At 40.1% G+C, this 19,030-nt stretch overlaps 1 protein-coding gene across 1 annotated transcript in view; it reads right to left on the bottom strand.

Moving 5' to 3' along the window:
- CRYL1 (crystallin lambda 1) overlaps positions 1 to 19,030 on the bottom strand; it is a 50,382-nt gene that overhangs the window by 30,980 nt on the left and 372 nt on the right. Inside the window, exons 2-3 of the mRNA XM_030944165.1 lie at positions 16,470 to 16,577; positions 9,399 to 9,525 (exon numbers count right to left, since the gene is read on the bottom strand). Coding sequence (XP_030800025.1) covers positions 9,399 to 9,525; positions 16,470 to 16,577 — 235 coding nt within the window. The remainder of the gene's footprint in view (positions 1 to 9,398; positions 9,526 to 16,469; positions 16,578 to 19,030) is intronic.

Raw genomic sequence — 19,030 nt, 5'->3', positions numbered from 1 at the left:
TTCAGAGAACACACCACAGCTACTTGAACCAGTAAAGAACTGCACAAAGATAAACACATACTAGTCTCCCTCCCTAGCTAACTGATACACCACACAGTGATTGAGGTCTAGCTGCCCCTTAATAAGAAACTGCACTCACATGACACAACCCCTGTACATGGAAAGCCAGTGAGTTTCATCTGTTTAAATCCAGTGTCTCTGTGTTTTTGTATAGGCCTTTCTCACCATGCCACCCACCATCTGTGCTTTCACATTCATCCACGCACATCTAAATGCACAACTTCATTTCCCTATATTTAAATGCTGGCATCTCCCCAGGTTTTTCCCATCCATTCTCAAATAAGCCAAAGTAGCAAGTCCTCTGTAACTTCCAGAAAAACACTCCCCAAAACACTATCTTGTGAAATAACTTTTCCTTATACTATCAATGAGAATTGCTGCCAAGCAATTTATTAGTACTGGGAAGCAAAAGAAACAAAATATTGCCTGAAGCAAAGCCCTGCAACACAGTGGTATGGTCTGAAATAAGCAGACATACTACACAAGCAGTGTAAGGTGAAAGCCAGACATTTAAACTACCATGCAGAAGATCAAAGATTAGCAGCCACCCAGCAACAAGCAAGGCACTTTCTGTAAGATCATCTGGAGCTGCGGTCACAGGGAGCAGCATCAAGCCTTCCCAATAACAAGTGGAGTTTGATGGTAGTCACCAGCATTAGGAATCGGGGAATAAAGAAGTTTGAAAGCTACAGCTACACAACAATGAATTCCTACCTCCTGACTAGAGGCTGTCTGGTGCAAATTCAAAACATAAACAAGGAAGTCTTTCTTCCCCTGGCAATCTTAATATGAAGGTTTATGATAATATATACATTCCTGCAAGTGAAGACAGATCTGCCTTGAGCTCTACTAGACCCACCTTCATTGCAGGAGTCTATCCCATACCACGGGACTCTTCCAAGTAGATTTTGGCCCAACAGGCCAAAGTTGTCCCTCCCAAAGTCTAGGGCTGTAATCCCAGTTTTTGTCTTGCTTCTCCTCTCAAGGATCCTCAACTTCACCATCTCATGGTCATTATAGTCAAGACTTACCTATGACCTTCACATCTCCAACCAGTTCTTCATTGTTTGTGAGGTCCATCACAACATGTCCTCTCTTCTAGTCCTCAACCACCTGTGTTAAAGTTACCATGAATGCATTCCACAATCCTTCTGAATTCTTTGTGCTCTCCTGTGCTGTCCCTCCAGCAGATACTGATGTGGCTGAAGCCCCACCATGAAGACATGGGCTTGTGAATGTGAGGTCTCTGAAGAAGGCCTTTTTTTCTTGATGAAGTGGTCCATAGCAGATGTCTACTACAAAGTCTCCCATATTGGTGGTCCTGCTAATATTGACCCAAAAGATCTCAACTGGCTCTTCAATCAAACCAAGGGAGAGCAACAAACACCCTATTCCCCTCCCACAGCTATTCACCTTTGTCTTGTACCACCTGACCCCCAAGAGTTGCACTGTACTGCCATGCTACAGCTGCTATAGTAAGAGCACCCTGTGCCCTTGCCAACTGAGGTAGAAAATTCTTTTCTAGAGTTCTGCAACTTCCCCCTTCCCAGTAAATTCAGTAAGGTTTTAAGCAGCAGGTAAATTGTTTAGAAGCCATGACCACGTTGACTGCAACAAGAATCCTCCTCATCTTCTGCAGTTAAGTGAGGATCTCCAAACGTGCCACGAGCCCCTGCCCTGTTTACACACATATAAAACTTATAGCATTAAGAAGCCTCAGCTTGTCAGTGCTGTGATTTAGCTGACATTTTTAAGGGACTCCTGTACAACAGTTCCCAGAGTCAAGTGACAACAATCCTCTCCTCTCACAGAATGAGACCATAGCAGCAGCTTTCAAAGCATCAAACTCTATCCCACAAGCTGGACCCAGACTGTCAGCACTCCTGCAACAGGAACCACATTATATCCAGCTTTTTGTGGGAATATAAAGAACTTCACAGGATTAGGAGACAAAGAGTTCTGCATGTCAGAAAAGGAGCTTTTCTGAAAGCTTGGTGCCTGATACATTTCTACAAATACTTCCATTATCCTCTGTAGTTATAATCCACTAGAAAAAGAACTTCGCAGAAAAGACAGGCAAAAGACAGGCATAAATGTTTTACTTTCAATCTAACAAGTCACTTGAAAATGTTTTATTTCTAAAACGAGGCCTGATCAATATAAACCTACAAAAAGCTTTGGCCTGTGCTTTTTAATACACATAACCTGAATGCTCTTTAAGACAGATATTAAAAACACCTGAAGAGGAGACCTGTAAATTTAATGAAATTAAATAGAGATTTCAAATTACTACCTATAGCAACTGTACAGTCAAATACAATTATTCCCTATAATTTTACCATATCTAAATAATATAATAAAGGATTCTTGTAAAAGCCTCTTTGACAAAAGTATATGTGCTAAAATAAGCCCTCTGCAAATTAAACCCTGCCATTTGACAACCAGTTCTGTTTCCTCCAATATCACTGGCAAAGTCGAGGTTACTGAAGTTACCAAAGCAAAATTCCATGTATTTGTTCCATCATGCATACAGACTGCTGTGTTTCAGTCACCATTTTATTGAATTCACATCAAAATTACATGTTAAGCAAAGAGTGTTTAAAATGTTCACCACTATCATTAGTATTTAAGTCCTAATTATTATAATTTCTGTTTAGGCTTTTGTGTTGATATGCTGGTTTGTTCTGTTCCTGCGGGGTTTAGGTGTGTATCTCCATTCTGGAAGAGTGGAGATGCACCTTCTATTAAGGAAACTTGAGTGCTTTTCTTACTGTATTCCATGCCAGACACTAAAGTGCACTCCAGTCAGTAAACAAGAGTCACACACACGAACCTGGGGAACTACACCACCTGCAATTAAAAAATGTCACATCTTGACTGCAGAGGCCAGGAGTTCAGCTAGTGAAACAAGTAGAGACATAAAACTGTATTTTTAATATCAGAACAAATTATTAAATAGAAGTATCAATTTTGCTTCTAATATTACTGTTAGCCAATAGAACTTAGCTCAAATATGTATTTTTAATACATTGAATAGATTTGGTAATTTCACAAAATTCAAAATCATTATGTATGACTTTTTTCCTGTGTGCCTTTCCCACAGCAGATACTCATTCCACTAAGTGGGTACACAACTTCCTCCAAGATGGTTTCAAGCTCATGAACAAAAACCAAATCATTAACAAAAGTATCATTTGCAACAAAAGCCTCCTTAGGTGTAAACCAACTCTAGTTAGTCCAAACCAAGCCACACAACCTTGGCAAATAAGACTTTTACTTTGAACCTGAACTATCTTACTAACTACTGCTATCCTGTAAACCAAGGGTACAAAGGTATCATAAGGGCAGCAGCTCCTTTAACTGAAAAGTAGACTGGCTCTTTGTTAGGCATGGGAGTGCCACATTATCACCGTGGGACACAATTATAAAAAATATGAATAAAGTACAGGCATGTGAGTTTCACATCCCAGACCTTCAGTCATAGACTTTCTCTGGGTTATGTATGCACTGGAGCAAACATGCTGAACATGGGAGGAGAAGGAATCACACCACAAGAGAATTTTAAGAACAGGTTAGCACATTTTTGACAGACAGTTGTCTAGGTATGACTGATCCTGCTTGCCTTTGGTCTCATCACTAGATAAAGAAACTTATTGTAAAAGCAGTCAGAAAAGATCAGGTAAAGGCACCAGCACTCTCAGGCTAACCTAATTTTAAAAAATAATTTAGGGCTATAAATCACTTTAGATCTAGAGTGATTACTTATTTGTCTTGAACATATGAGCTCATATGAGTGTGAAATCTGATGCTTCATGAATCACTACCTCTTGGAGTGACATGAAGACTGTTGACTGCAAGATACGGTGCAAGTAAACACAGAGGTGAAATCCTGCACTTGGATGGAAACATTTTGTACTTTCCTACATTTCATAAACATACTCTGTTAAAGAATCTGACCAATAAAAATATCAAGTTACTGCCATTTTATACTGTTCAGAATAAATGACTGAATTACAAATGTCCTTTCAACCTTTAGCAGAAAAAAAACAGGATTTGTGGAGGTACTAGTTTTCAGAAGTACATTTTCTAAAATCAGACAAATTTGGGAGGGTTTGAGGGGTTTCTGTGAGAGGTTTTTTGGCTGTTTTTTTTTTGTTTAAAGCAAATACAGCAAATGAAGTTTGCTTCTTCTCCTGTTAGTATCATTGCATGAAAAGATCCATCATTTTCCATGATGTTCACATGTTCAACAAAACTTTCAAAAGACAGACAAGTCGATCAGGCTGCGACAGATGAAGATCCTTTTTGTTCCCTCAGGAAAGGGCAATAAGATCTCAAACTAGTTGACTGACATCCTCCTTCCTACATCTTCTCTCAAAGTATTAGATTTTCTGTTTTTCTCTACCCTGATCTCATCCACCCTGAAAAATAGGCAAAGTGGTCTAGGAAAAGCAATGGAAACATAACACCACCCCAGAAAAAGGACCAGGAAGCAATGGAAGAGAACCCGAAGAGCAAGATAAGTTGTCAGGCAGGATGACAGTTTTGGCAATGACAACTTCCTGAAACAAGGACCAAAACCATATTCAAGACTGTAGCGGTAGATGACACCAGCTGTTATATGCGCAGAATAGATGAGAAATAAATGTTAGAAAACTTGGGAGGATGTAAGTCCATTCAGCAGCAGCACCACTACAGTGACACTGGCAAGCAGTTTACTTAAACATCATCTTTCAGTTCAACTCAGACACTGAATTCATAAAATGTTTTACAGCAAGTCTTTAGGATCTGATAATTTAAACCTTTAATATTAGAAAGAATTTTCTCAAAACTTCTACAAAGACAGCAAGTCAAGTCCCATGCTTAAAACCTGTTCCCACAAAAGCCAAAACACAACCTCTGGTGCCTCAGAGGCCAGTGCTTAAGCTCTGTAGGGTAAAATCAGGCCTAAGGTTACATTTGCCCAGCTGAGAGCAAACAGACCCATGTTTGTCTGTCCAGGGCTCAGTTCAGATGCAATGCTTGCACACTCAGCCTGCCAGCAGTTTTGTTTTCACAGAGATCTGTGACTAACAGAGCCTCCAAAACAGTATGGTTTTCCAGCCTATGAGCTCAGGGCAGCTGAAGATATCTTCACCCACTGTCTGCAGACATTCCCTCATCTCCAGAAGTAGAAGGGTTCTTGAAAGATGTCAGGAAAGCCAAACAAAAGTTACAAGTAGAAACTGGCAACAGACAGGCAAGAACTAACTTCTATGACCAGAGTCACAAGACACCTGTTGACAGAGCTCCAAAGCCAATGCTGATTTTGCACCCTGAAGGCACCACCAGACTTTCTGAAAGCTGTTAACACTGTTTTTTAAAAATACGTCTAACTGGAAAAGATGAAAGAGCCAGAAAGATCTGAAAGATACCAGGTTGAAAATCTATGAGTGTCCTTATCACGAGCTCAACAGCCTGTGCAGGTGTAATGGGGGGAAGAAGAGAGGGGGCACAACACCCTCTCTTTTTAAAGGGGTGGGCAGGAAATGAAGATACTGTTCTAAGGCTTTTAGGCAGAGTTATTTTAAAAGTAAAAAAGGATAAAAACTTCAAGAACACAAGGTGTAAGTTAAAAGCTTAACTTCATCCCCTTGCCCAGTCTGTTCTGTTCAATGCCACAGCACAACAGACAGGTTCAGAGATCACCTCTCAGTGACCTTTTGTGTCCATCTTCAACCAGCCCAGCCAGCCCCCACAACTCACCAAAATACACACAGCAGCTCAATTGTCAAGAGTAAGATCTTAGCAATGGCTAGCCATCTAATCTTCCTCTGACAGCTAGCAAACTTTATTGTTCAGTTAGTAAATTGTTCCATTTAAAACCTTTGGTTTTGTTTTACTCATGTTGTGATAAGAGATCATACAAGTGCTGCACTTCTTTCAATTTATCTTATTTATGAATTAGACACATGTCCACTAAAATCTGGTTTCAATACTCAAAGGAGAACTAAGATGTTCAGTACCCAATAGTCACATAAAGACAGAAAACAAATGTAATCATATTTCTGCAGGAAAGCTAAGAGCACAAAGAAAAGAAACATTTAACTCACCCATGACAGTCCCACACCAGGAGCATTCTAGTACAAACATATCCATTAATTTATCTCCATAGAGTTTTCAGCTAATGGAGAAGTTATTTCAGAATTAAAGCTTTTAAGTGATATAAGAACTCACAGCGTACATTCACCTACATGCTATAGGTTATACACTTATTCCAAGTGGCACAGGAAAGTTCTGAGAAGTGAACTCATGTGAATGCTCAGGTTGAGAGCAAAACACGGAGTGATTTCCTTCTGAAGTTGATGTAAAGCACACTAAGCAAGACAAGTTACTTCATGAAAATGCTCTGGAGAGAGAATATATAACATTTTAAAATGTTCAAGACATCACTGTTATAAATTTTCTTCTCAGTTCTTCTAATTTTCTCTTGCATCTTCTTCCCGTTTGTATCTTCACTGATTCAACTTAGGAAGTTCCATTTTTTACTATTTTATCCCTTCTGTTTGAAGTTATGTCCTATGAAAACTACTTAGAAGGCTGAAGAATTTACTCATGGAGAGCAAACATCAAGAAGTTTTTTAAAGCTTTAAGTGGGCTTATTTTACAAAGGCTAGATTTGAAAAGAAGTTAAGATTTAACCAACTAAAATCCAGGGTAAAGAAATGGAGTTCTCATGAAAATTTTGAAATAAGCTAATCAGTAGGTTATATCATTAAGCATGAAAATTGACTCCTCTATATTCAACTAAGATTAATGCAATAATTAATGCAATTATTTTTTAAGTAGCTAAAAGTCAGAACACTTGCACTCCTAAGTTACAATTAGTACATTTTGTCCTTCTACGTTCAAAGTTGCACTAGGCAGCATTTCTTAAATTTAACATGGTTCAATCATAAAGTAGTCTGCTCACTACTGAAATAAGGCTGTGAGCCTAGATTGTTTCATTCTATTCCACCACCCTCCTTCAAGAGAAAATTGAAGTCAATTTCAAGTAAGTTGCCTGCCCACTTCCATTGTGCATTTGTTAAGACTTTGAATAAAGCTAAACTTTAATGCTATAGTTTGGAGAGCTGATACAAATAGTGCCAACCACGTTTCACACAGATGGCTTGTTATACATGGGCATATTGCAGCTATTTTGTTTATTTTTATTGATATACTAAACAGCTACATGTTTGGAGAAATCAAGAGGGCTTAGGGAACATAAAATAGTGCCAGAAAGCTGCAGTTACCCCAGGTACACTGTTGCTGTTTGGTGACTACCAACACAACACCGCTGTCTTCAGCTACCTGAAAGGAATGCCCAGGCTCTCTGAGGTGCAGGCTGGTAGGACAGCAGGCAAGAGACTGAAGTTGCAAGAAGAGACTTGCAATTAGATATTAGGGAAAAGTTGCAATGACAGTAATCAAACATTGTAACACGTTACCCAGAAAGACCAGAAGTGCTTACACAAAACTCAACTGCACAAATTCTGTGCAAGTTGATGCAAGTTGGTCCTGCAATGGTTGGGCCAAATGAGTTCCACAGGTTCCTTCTAACAGAAAATTACTTTGATTTTGCAACATTTGCCCAATGCCCATGTTGTAAATGAACTGACAGTGGTGGGACCTTGTTTTAATCTGACATTGCATGCAAGATCTTGTTCAAAAATCTTAAGATTTTGTCAAAGACCCTCTCTCATGGGACCAATAGCATACCAAAACGCAACATCCCTGCCAGAGCAACAAGACCCAAGAACTTCATCACAGCTAGCTTCAGCTTCAAAAGAAGATGGTAAAATAGAAGTCAGAATGCTAAAGAGATACAAAGTTGGCACTAAGAAGGATCAGATCCTTACAGGTAGCATACAGGAGAAAGTAAGGACACAATATGGATATACCAGGTAGTAAGAAATGCTTGAAACAGCAAAAGAAAACAAGAATTATGAGAATACTGGAAACAAGAAGACAGCCTTCACAAGCAGAAGGTAGGAAGAGCAGTCAGCTCTTACTCACTGGAATAGGCTGGTCAGTGCTGTTTTACAGATAGCTGTGCCCTTTGTTACATCTGTTCATAAATTACCTGAAAGTTAGCTCATGAAATTTAAGTCGGCCATCATTATTACAAGCACAAGCATTTGCAGGAGTTTACAAGACTGAGTGATTAGACTATAAATTTGCAAATTAAACTCAGTAAAGTAGGCAATACATGCATGAACACAATATTACAAACTAACAAGTTCCGAGCTCACTAGTGATAAAAAAGTAAGATACTCTTAAGAGTAAGGGGTGAATATATAGTTTCATGCTGTGAAGAAAAGGAGTGAACACAAAACAGTGTACCACTGTAAAAACATAGAGTACATTCACACCATGACTTCTGTGCGAGGCTTCTCCCTGCCTCCCATTCTGTCCTCCTCACTTCACCAAATTGGAAACAATAAAAGGTCTGGAAGTCTGTGCTCTCTTCAGTTCAGTTTGTTATTAGGGTTGTGCTGCAGCTGATCAGACTGGGAATTTGCAGCCTGAAACAGGGCAAGCTGTAAATGAGAATGCAGCACAAATGCATGTAGAGACAGCTAAGGGTACAACACTGGAATAATACTGGGAAGCCATTTAGGGTAGAAGATGCCAATCCTAACAAAAACACATTCATACTTTATCCCAGAAATTATCCCAGATTATCCTGTTCTCTGCACTATGTCCAATCCAGTGAGCATATTAATAATTAAGCAGCCACAAACTGTCAGTCCTAGTAGTTCAGCTTGTTCCCCATTCCAATTTTACTTAGCAGCACTGATTTCAAACCTATTTATCAACCCTGGTTTTAATACTCTAGCATTCTGGAATAGCTGTGTTTGGCTACAGCACTCCCTCACAGTCAGAATAGTCATACTTCCCGCCTTCACTAGGTACCTGGAGAGGAAAAAATACATTTTAGACCCAGCTCTAGAATGTGTTTCATTCCCTAGTGACAATCTGTCCCCCAAAAATCTCCTGCCAACCTTCACCTCACATTCATCTTTTTGACAGGTACAGTCATTATTATACATGGAGGTCAGCAATTCCCTCTCAGCTCAGCTGTCAGCCTCTCCCCCCATAACTCAGAATAAACTTGCAAAGACTCTAGTGCAAGAAATTCTGCAAAGAGGCATGATCTCCCACATCAGGATACCAGGCTAGAAAGAACTTTAACGAGCATGACTATATCCTTATGGGGTCATGATGTTGCACTCTCCAGTGCCCACCTACTGCGTAGCACAGCTTTTAATCGCCTTTCTGAATCGTTTGCTATGAGCTGACAAATCTTTGCTTACCTGAATGAAAGTAGCACCCTCTACTGCTGCCTTCAGGTCTGTACAAACACTAATGAGAGCCAACTGCTGCTCCGCACTCAAAGCTCCTTTCAGGACTCCCGACTTCTCCATCTCTTTCATTTGTTTGCTGATAGAAACAACATAGACACATTTAAACACGTTATCATTGTTCAGCCACCATCAGTTTTTTAAAAAACCTTAACAAACCATGTTCTACACTATTTGTCATGCCACTGCACACATCTCTATTCAAAAATATAAAGGTTCATTGCAGTCATTTCTCCTTCCTCCCCCATCTTATCAAAGGTTTTTCTTCTCTTCAAGCACAGAAAGCTCCAAGATCTACACCAAGATGTCAGATGGTTACCACTTCAAATTTGCTTTAACTGGTGCACAATCAGCAAGAGGTTTTTTTGGCTCATATTTAATGGGAAGCAAGGTCCCTTTAATAAACTTCATCTAGTTTTTACCAACAGCTCTTTTGCTACAAAGCCTCAATGTAGGAACACATCTCTACTAGTACAGAAATAAATAAATACATTCGATACAGGCAAGAGACCTTCATAAAAACCATGCCACTACATTTTTAGTTTTTAATGACTACAGAACAAGTGTTGACAATTTTAAATAGTTACTAAACTTGAAATGAATGCTCAGGTACACACCCTGGCTGGGACTGGACATGCCACTTCTTCGGAAAAGGTCTCTATAATTTGAAGCCCTCAAACATCCAGAGCAAGCAAGCCATTTTTCAAAACCATTATAAGCTGCTTAGAGGAACAATGGCCACAGAAATTAGGTGGGATTAATCTGTCTGATCACAATCAACCTAAAGGTCCTTGATGTAGTCTTTATCATGGTTAAATCAGTTCAGTTTTCATCAGTTTCATCAAGACTTAGCTCCTCTGAGCCTTTGATTATTATTCAGCAAAAACTGCTCATCCTCATGAAGACATGAGGAAATTGACCTAATGAACAGCAGAAGGAAAAAAAATCCTTTATTCTTCCTACCAACTTAATTAAGGACACGGTAAATGGATGGCTGAAAAGCACAGACTTCTACTTCTTAAGCAATTTATGGCAAAGAATAGGAAACAGGGATCTTCAGCTCCCTTTCCCAAGGTCACAGGGAATCTGCAGTGTGCTGGACAGAAACTTCATCCAACACTTAAGGCTTCTAGCACTAAAGGTGCCAGTGCTTCTTCTGCAAAGAAACAGGTGCCCTTAGCTACAGAATCCAAACTTCTGGCTCCCTTACACCTTGTGAGGCAAGATGAATAATTCAAAAGGTCTCTACTATCCATTCATTAGAACTTCATTTCCCAGGTGCTTTTGCCCAAATAAAACACACACAAAACAAAAGTTACATCTGAAGAGTTCTTATCAGAATTACTTTTCTTTGAAGAAGAGAGTGAAGTTCTTGTTCACTCTCATTGCAATATTACATTTGTCTTATCCTCCCAGGTTCTCCAAAATTACAGTACATGACTGGTGATTGAGGGATTCAAAAAAGCTGAAGTCATAGACTAATTGATCCAGCTTCTATTTGTCTTCCCCAAACTTGCAGCACCCATCTCCCATTTCATATCTTTCCTTCTGTACCAGTGATAACCATTCTGTATTTCTGCTTTTATGTCATAAACCACTACAATACACTGTGCACTCAGAATACCATTTCTTAGTTAACCTTCAAAACTACCATCTTCATCTTTGGAATTTAAGGCTGGACTGATTTTTTTAAATTCCTAAACAAAAAACAATCTTTTTAACATAACCAATCTTCACATTAGCCATGCATTTAAGTCAGTTAAAACATGGAGTAGGAAATATATGCATTACTTCAGTTTTGGCTTTCCCTTCTGGGAAATTTTTTGCACCCTTTGTCAATCTTCTTATAGCCACTCTGGTTGCTTTGTTCCACAAACAAATTTTAGTCTTTCAAACACTAAACCATCTTTATATTCCCTTGGGGTATTAGATTGCTAATCTAATTGCTAATTCCCACAGAACTGTGGGAAACCAGTGTTCCCTGATACTTACCATACATGAGACACAAAGGTTTGTACATAGAGCAGTGCACCACTGACCTCTACTGGATGACTTTTTAATGAAGACAGCCTAAATTTTTAGGGGATCGTCCCTAGGATGACCCTAGACTGCAATCATTGCAGCCATATCCACAGCTTCACTCTGCAGCTGGACTGCATGTGCAGCTCAGAGAGTTTCACCTGCAAGGTCTTTGAAGAATGAAGAATTCACATCAATAACAAAATACTACTTCCTTTTTTAGCTTGTGCTTCATCTACCTCCAATGTTTTACTGTTGTATCTGTCTGCCCACATCAGCACTATTCTGGGAACTGGGCTAGTATTTGCTTCAGGATAAGGCATCCAATCTACAGGAACACTCCCAATCACATAAAATGCTTCTGGTTACAAATCGTACTCTAAAAGTCTTTACAGAAGGACCCTGAAAGCAGTGCTAACACTTAACTCATCTTGTTCACATCCCACTTGCTTCACCTTTATCCACAGCCACTACTGGGCAGTTGTATTCAGCACATATGGTTGTAACCAGCAAATACTTAATAGAATTAATCACAACCACACTGCCCACACTAACAAGAAGGGAAGGAAGAGAAGAAAACACCAGCCCTGTTCTTCACAAGTTCAGCCAGCTGCTGTTGCCCAGAGACTAGAACTATTCAGCAAAGCACTACCATTGAGCGCTGTCTGATAAATGAGAGGGCAGTTAGCATGATGAGAACAAACCAAAATATCACTCATCTTTAGCCTGAGACAGAACAGACCAAGTCGTTTTGTGTAGCCAAGCTTGAAAGCTTTCAGGAAAGGAGATTTCACTGACTCCTTGGACAACCTCTAACTCTGCATACCAAGAGAATGTGAGCACCATAATTGTTCTCAAAACACAACTGTAGTCATTACACAAATCACCCTTACTGAAATAATTTGTTCCAGCTGCCATGGGCACTGGCTACCACACAGGAATGAGGTGAAAAAACAATATTTCCTTCTAGAGGTATTTTCAGCTCAGTCAGACAGAACCTTTGTAAAGAAGGAATCTATCCCCTTCCAAAGCCTATCAATATGTTCTCTAGTTAGTTCTGCAAGTGAAGCAGTTTTGCCTAGCTAGTTAATTGCACTTTTGGGCGTGGTGGGTGGGCAGAGATAAAATCAAAAGGTAGAATCAACTCGAGGATTTAGCACAAGCTTGATGTGCCAGCATCAGGCACTCAATATCAAACCGTGTTCTGAAAAGAATCATCTATTTAGAAGTTCTCCCCTCAAAGGAAATAGATAAAACTATCAAAGAAGCCCTAAGCCAAGCTGCATTTTGCCCTTGATATATACAGTACCAATACAACAAAGCAATACATAAGACAGACTGGAAGACTAAGCCAGTAAGCCTGGTAATTAATCAGTCTTTATCAGCAGAATAATTATGTTTAAAACAATAGCACAGTAACTACTTAGAAAAGTTTATGTATTAAAAGAATCATAAATTTATTTTTGGCAGAGGGGCATGCACTAAAGCATTTCTGCATCCTATGTTTTAGGACTACTTTCAGGAATAGGACACTACTTATTTTTCTAATTCTCATTATTTCAAAATTTAGAACCCTTGCATTCAAACCAGAATCACACTGATGGAGGAAAAGAAGCATGCTGGATATGAAAAATTACATTTCCCAAGACAGGCTACTTGAGCAGGCATTCAGTAGGTCCAGTGTGGTATAAGGGTGTTCATTAGTTTGTTTCTTCATCAGAACAGAAGCTGGTTCCATTAGAGCAGACCCTGAGATGTTCTGAATTTATATAAAAGGCAATGACTTCTGGGTCAACAAACTAAAAGGCAACAACATAAAATAATTAAGTATCACTTCTGCCATCAAAGAAGTATAATCTCCTTTTAGAAGTAAAGTGAGTGTTGCTTACTACTCAGACCCCATTTTATTTGGAAAAGGGAAACTACAAATAGTCATCTGCATACTTCAGTTTCTCCCCAATAAGTCATACCTCCATACACTAGAAGTTTGTGGACTGCAGACTAGAGTGGAATAAATATGTTCCAATACTAAAACAAAATAAACCACAAAACCCCTAAGCCTGAAACCTTTCCTAAAAGTATTTGCTATTTGGAGGGAAAAAAGAAAGCAAATTATATCCGGTTCAGAGAACCAGTCACCAGCTGACCTGCTCAAGCTCCAGCTCTTAAAGAAGTATCACATCAGTAAATCACTGTGATTTAATGCAGGCTGTGTGCTATGAAAAGAGTGCAAAGAAGTTTGACCATATCTTGACAGATACAATCATTAAAACAGTGGTTGAAGAAACTGTGTAGTTTTGTATTCTTGTCACGAAAACTGCTTTTCTGAAACTAGGCTTTTTAACTGGAGTGTTACAATAGCCAAAATACACAAGTTAATTATAAGTTAAGATCATCTTATGTAAAAGGCAAAACCTGCCTTGAACTCAACTGAACTTGCCTTGAACCTGTCAATGACTTGATGAAGGGGCAGGTGCCTCCTCAGCAAGTTTACCGATGACACAAAGCTGGGAGGAGTGGCCAATACCCCAGAGGTCTGTGCAGCCCTTCAGAAGGACTTGGACAGGTAGGGCAGAGAGGAACTGTCTGGAATTCAACAAAGACAAATGCAGAGTTCTGCACCTGAGGAGAAATAAGCCCAGGCACCAGCACAGGCTGGGGATGACCTGCTGGAAAGCAGCTCTGTGGAGAAGGACCTGGGGGTCCCGGTGGACAACAAGCTGTCCATGAGCCAGCAGTGTCCTCGTGGCCAAAAAGGCCAGTGGGATCCTGGGGTGCATTAGGAAGAGCAGTGCCAGCAGGTCAAGGGAGGAAATCCTCCTCTGGATCTCTTCTCTGCCCTGGTGAGGCACATCTGGAGTGCTGTGTCCAGTTCTGGGCCCCTAGTTCAAGAAGACACAGGGCTCCCAGAGGTGGGTCCAGCAGAGGGTTACAAAGATGATTATGGTGCCAGAGCATCTTTCCTACAAGGAAAGGCTGATGGAGTTGGGCCTGTTCAACCTTGAGAAGAGACAACACAGGGGACCTCAACAATGTCTATAAGCATCTTAAAGGAGGGTGTCCAGGCTCTTCTCAGTGGTGCCAAGCAATAGGACAAGAAGCAACAGGCAGAAACTGGAATGCAGCAAGTTCCACCTAAACAAGAGGAAGGGCTTCTTTACTCTGAGAGTTACTAAACACTGGAACAGCTTGCCCAGAAAGATTGTAGGGTCTCTTTCCTGGAGCTATTCAAAAGCTGTCTGGATACCAGGAGCTTTAGAAAACCCAGCTTGAGCAAGGAGGTAGGTCTAGAGAACCTTCAGTACTCCCTTCCAACACGAACCATTTGGTGATTCTGTGAACTCCTACAGGAGAACACACACAGGCATACAACAGTACAGGCCCACACAAATAGCACTCTATCCTATTACACGACACTCTATGCTTTATGTTTCCAAGCTGAAAACCTTGGAAGGCTAACATCCTCATGCTGCTATTAGAAACAGAAAAAATATGGGGCAAGTACTGGCTTTAGTAATGAACACCACAAAGCTGCCGCCTAATAATCCAGAATGTCATTGTGGCTACCACTGTGACAGCAACTCCGAAAAAACCCAAAAGTTTGTGTCATCTAGGTGATGCAACAGAGATGTTTGGTCTAACATCTACCTGGAAAGAAAAAAAAGAGGAGATGGACTTTCCCACTCTTCTGTTATCAAGTCTTTTTTAGCAGATCTCACTCAACATCACGTACTGTTTAACTTCTGAACTCTAACAACTGAACTGATCTACAAGGGGTTCCTGAAGTCATTCCCGTTTGCTTTAAGGCTTGTTATAGAAAGCAATTAGGATGCAACACACCACAATCTTTTGTCAGGTGCACCTTACGCCCCATACAGCTGACACACAAGCTGACATCATGTCACTCCAAGGCATCATGAAGGGAGAACTGATGCATTTAGGTTGGTGCTAATTGTGAAGTCATCTAAAGTCCAGCATTAAATGCCGATACAGCAACATAAGGCTGTGCACAGAGCCACTTTATAAAGGTACTTTCACCTTCACTCACAGGCAGATAAAAGCTGTGTTTTCAGGCCCAGCAAGAAAAGGGTGCATATGACCAAGCAGACACGTTCCTTCTAATCCAAGAACTAGGGGTCAATCAAAGTAATTTAGGAGCCAGGTTCAAAACAAACACAAGGGAACAGCTCTTCACACAGTGAGCAGTAAACTTGCAGAACACAAAGTCCTTTGGTAAGGAGGCCACAGAAGAATTTATATCAGTCCAAGGGAGGGTTAGAGAAATACTTGGAAGAAATCCAGTTAAGAGTGACTGAATAGATAATTAGCTTGTTGGCATTGAAGGCTGGGGGAGGGGAGCAGACAGGCAAGACTTGAACTTGTAGCTCTTGTAGTACCAAAAGCAGGAGGCTTTAGCTACAGTGCCATGGGCAACAGAAGAAGGCTGGAGGCCTCTGGACTCAACTGGTGGGAGTGATGTCATGTTCACACCCTCAAACTGGCACTCCTTCTAAAGATGCTTCCTACTCCAGCTACAATTGACCAATGACACTACTAACTTGCTCTTCTAGGACTCAAAACCATCAGTTTAAGAGTTTAAAAACTAGTTATAAAATGTTAATAATTGTAGCAGAGCTTCTCAACAATCCAACTTAACCTACCTCCACTTTTAAAGGGTCTTTGTTGCCTTTCTGTGGAAAAAAACCTTACGTTCATATATTTTAAACCTAGCCTATAAATAACCTCATGGTAAGCCTCATTATTTTAAAAATTGAATTTAAATGTAAGATCTTGAATAACTTAAAAATTAAATTTCTCTTCAGAAGTGTCAGTGACACTTGGAAGCATAGATCTTCTGATCTTAACCTGTGGTTCCAAGCTAAAGCCTTCTCCAAAGCCTAAAATCTGTGCTCCCTGAAATAACAAGACATGGCTATTCATTCATAATTACAAAAATCCCACAGTTTCATTCCAACCCCAGTTATTTCAAGTCAGGTTACGTACCGAATATTTTCCAGTGCAGTCGTTAGCTGCTCTTGTGCAATATCATAAAGTTTCACTCTGAAGCCTCCAGCAGCAAACACCATGGCCCAGCTACGACCAATGAGTCCACTGGAAAAAAAAAACCAAAAAAAACCCAGCCAATTAATAAACCAACATTTAATAGGGGGAAGGAGATCTTGAAAGCATTGCAAAAACCAAACCAGAGCTTGGACTCTTTGATATTTGATAAAAAGATCAGTTACATACTGATGAGAAACAAATCTCTCTAACAGAGAAATACCCTTTGCTGGCTGTATATAACAGACTCTCTGAAAGCTGGAATGAAAATAACGAAGAAGAAAAAACCCAAAACAAAACAAAAAAAGGAGAGCAGAATCAAAATAAGAGGAACCACTACTCTGGGATACTGGACTCAATCACCAACAGTTTTGTCAGCCACAGTCTTAACCTGGATTTGGTTAATGCATTTATATTTAAGAGATTTAACATAAATAAATAAATAAAAATATGTGTTCGGCTCATGGACTGAAGACAGGCAGCAGTCCACTGATCCCAGAGTGCAGAATCCTGCTTCAGAGGTGATCAGAAAACCCAAGGCCCAGCTACTGAAATCACAGGTCCTCAGCAATTCAGAAAGTACCCCAAGCATATGAAAAGGGAAAAAAAAATCTCAACTGAGCATGGGTTTGATAGTATTTTTCCACCTAGCCACCTCCAGCACTACCTTTATTTTTAGATTAAGCACTTTATCATGCTGGATATACATAGGAACAGTCTGTCTACATCTTTTGGTGAATCATATTACTGAGAAATACATGGAGGAAATCTGACAATTTTATTATCTCTCTTAAAGCAATGCAGGTTCTAACTTCATTAGATATGTAGCAGGCAGCAGTCTTTTCAAATGGAAGCACCAAGGCACAGTGTCACACGCTTAAGTAACCTGAAATCACAAAAATATTAGGAAAAAAAATCTGTAACAGAGACAAGACCAGAACTCAAGATCCATGATTGTTACAGTGGGTGTTTTGATAATTACATGCATTTCCTCTCACTTCCAAGATCACTGTATTTGCAGCATTAAACTTTAGTGATGTCTGGCAACTGAAAAATTGAAGGCCATTAGGGCATCAATAAAAGATTAAAAGGGGAGCAAAAGTCAGAGATAAAGTAATAAGGCAGATGAGAAAAGAAGGAAGAAAAAACAGGAACATGCTCAGCCTTTGGTTTAACTATATCTTTTTAAAAAGGATCAAAACAGGAAGTTTCAGGAAATAGCAGGAATCAGTGGAAATAACTGGGACAAAAAAAAGTGAAGTTCTGCATTTACTGCTGTTAAGTGAGGTCTCTCTGAAAACCTACCATTTAAAGGTAAAAATAAACAACTTCTCTGTAGTAAGCCCAGAGTTCATCAATTCTGAGGCCAGCAACAGAACAAACTTACAGAATAGGCATGGTGAAGGTTTGTTAGCTACTGCAGTCTCCTGGCTAATGAGTATTTATAAAATAAAAGCATTTGAATCATTTCAACCTGACATAAGCATATCTGAGCTACCAATATCTTTGCAAAGTAGCATAACCTCTCTAAATTCCACTTTTAAATTAATTTTTTTTAAAACACAAAAAAAATCTTCCACTTTAATACAGGTTTCTAGGATTGTGGGTTTTTTTTCTTTTGAACCACAGAGAACACAAAGTAAGTTGATGGTAGGTGTCAGGCCTGCACTGTTACTGCACTGTACATGACAGCATCATCACAACATGATGTTAGCATATTTCACCCCAAGACAGTGCTTTCTGACACTTTAAGCACTGTCATTTTGGGCTCAGTGATAGATAAAGTACTAACAACCAGATCTGCTCACACAACTTCCACACGTGCTACCAAAACCTGCAGCAGTGCCACAGGAGCCACAGCAGGCAAGAGCCCAACTCTCCTGACCCTTTAGACAAACCTACAGTGAACAAAATTTCCCTGAGTACCAGCAGTAGGAGCTGGTCAGTGTCACACAGCAGCACCCAAATTCCCATCCTGAGACTTCGAATGGTCTTGCTGATAAAGCTGGCCCCAGCCCACTTGTAGCACCAAGGTAGAGTGGTGCACAGGGGATTGTTACTATCCTGCACCTATTGTCTCTCCCCTCCTGACTCTTGTTCAAGAACTTTAGGTTCAGCTCAACAAGAGGATGAAACAATGCGTTCCTACACAAGCCAGAAATACTGCTGACTTTTTTGGCAAGTCAGTATTATTCAAGAGTGTCTAAGACCAACTTAGGAGTTTCCCGACATAGCTGACAATCAGGACGTTAAGCTGTGCTTGGATTTCTCCACTCCTCTTGCACTTACACACACACACACACAAGGCACTGCAATGAAAATGGACAGCAGTCTTTCAGACGTAAACGGTGACTTACTTCGGTAAAGATGCTTGTTTGCTGTTTGTTTTACACTAGCACAGAGCTGTCAGGAGCTTAAACAAAGGCACTCTAAGTAGAGGCAAGCAGGTGCATCCCCCCACTTCCCGAGATCCAGCAGCAGCGCGCCCCCGCGGCTGGGCAGAA

The sequence above is a fragment of the Camarhynchus parvulus genome, chromosome 1 (genome assembly GCF_901933205.1).
Source record: "Camarhynchus parvulus chromosome 1, STF_HiC, whole genome shotgun sequence".
Classification (NCBI taxonomy): domain Eukaryota; kingdom Metazoa; phylum Chordata; class Aves; order Passeriformes; family Thraupidae; genus Camarhynchus; species Camarhynchus parvulus.
Note: the sequence above shows the minus strand (reverse complement) of the source record. Positions and strands in the feature narration are given on the sequence as shown.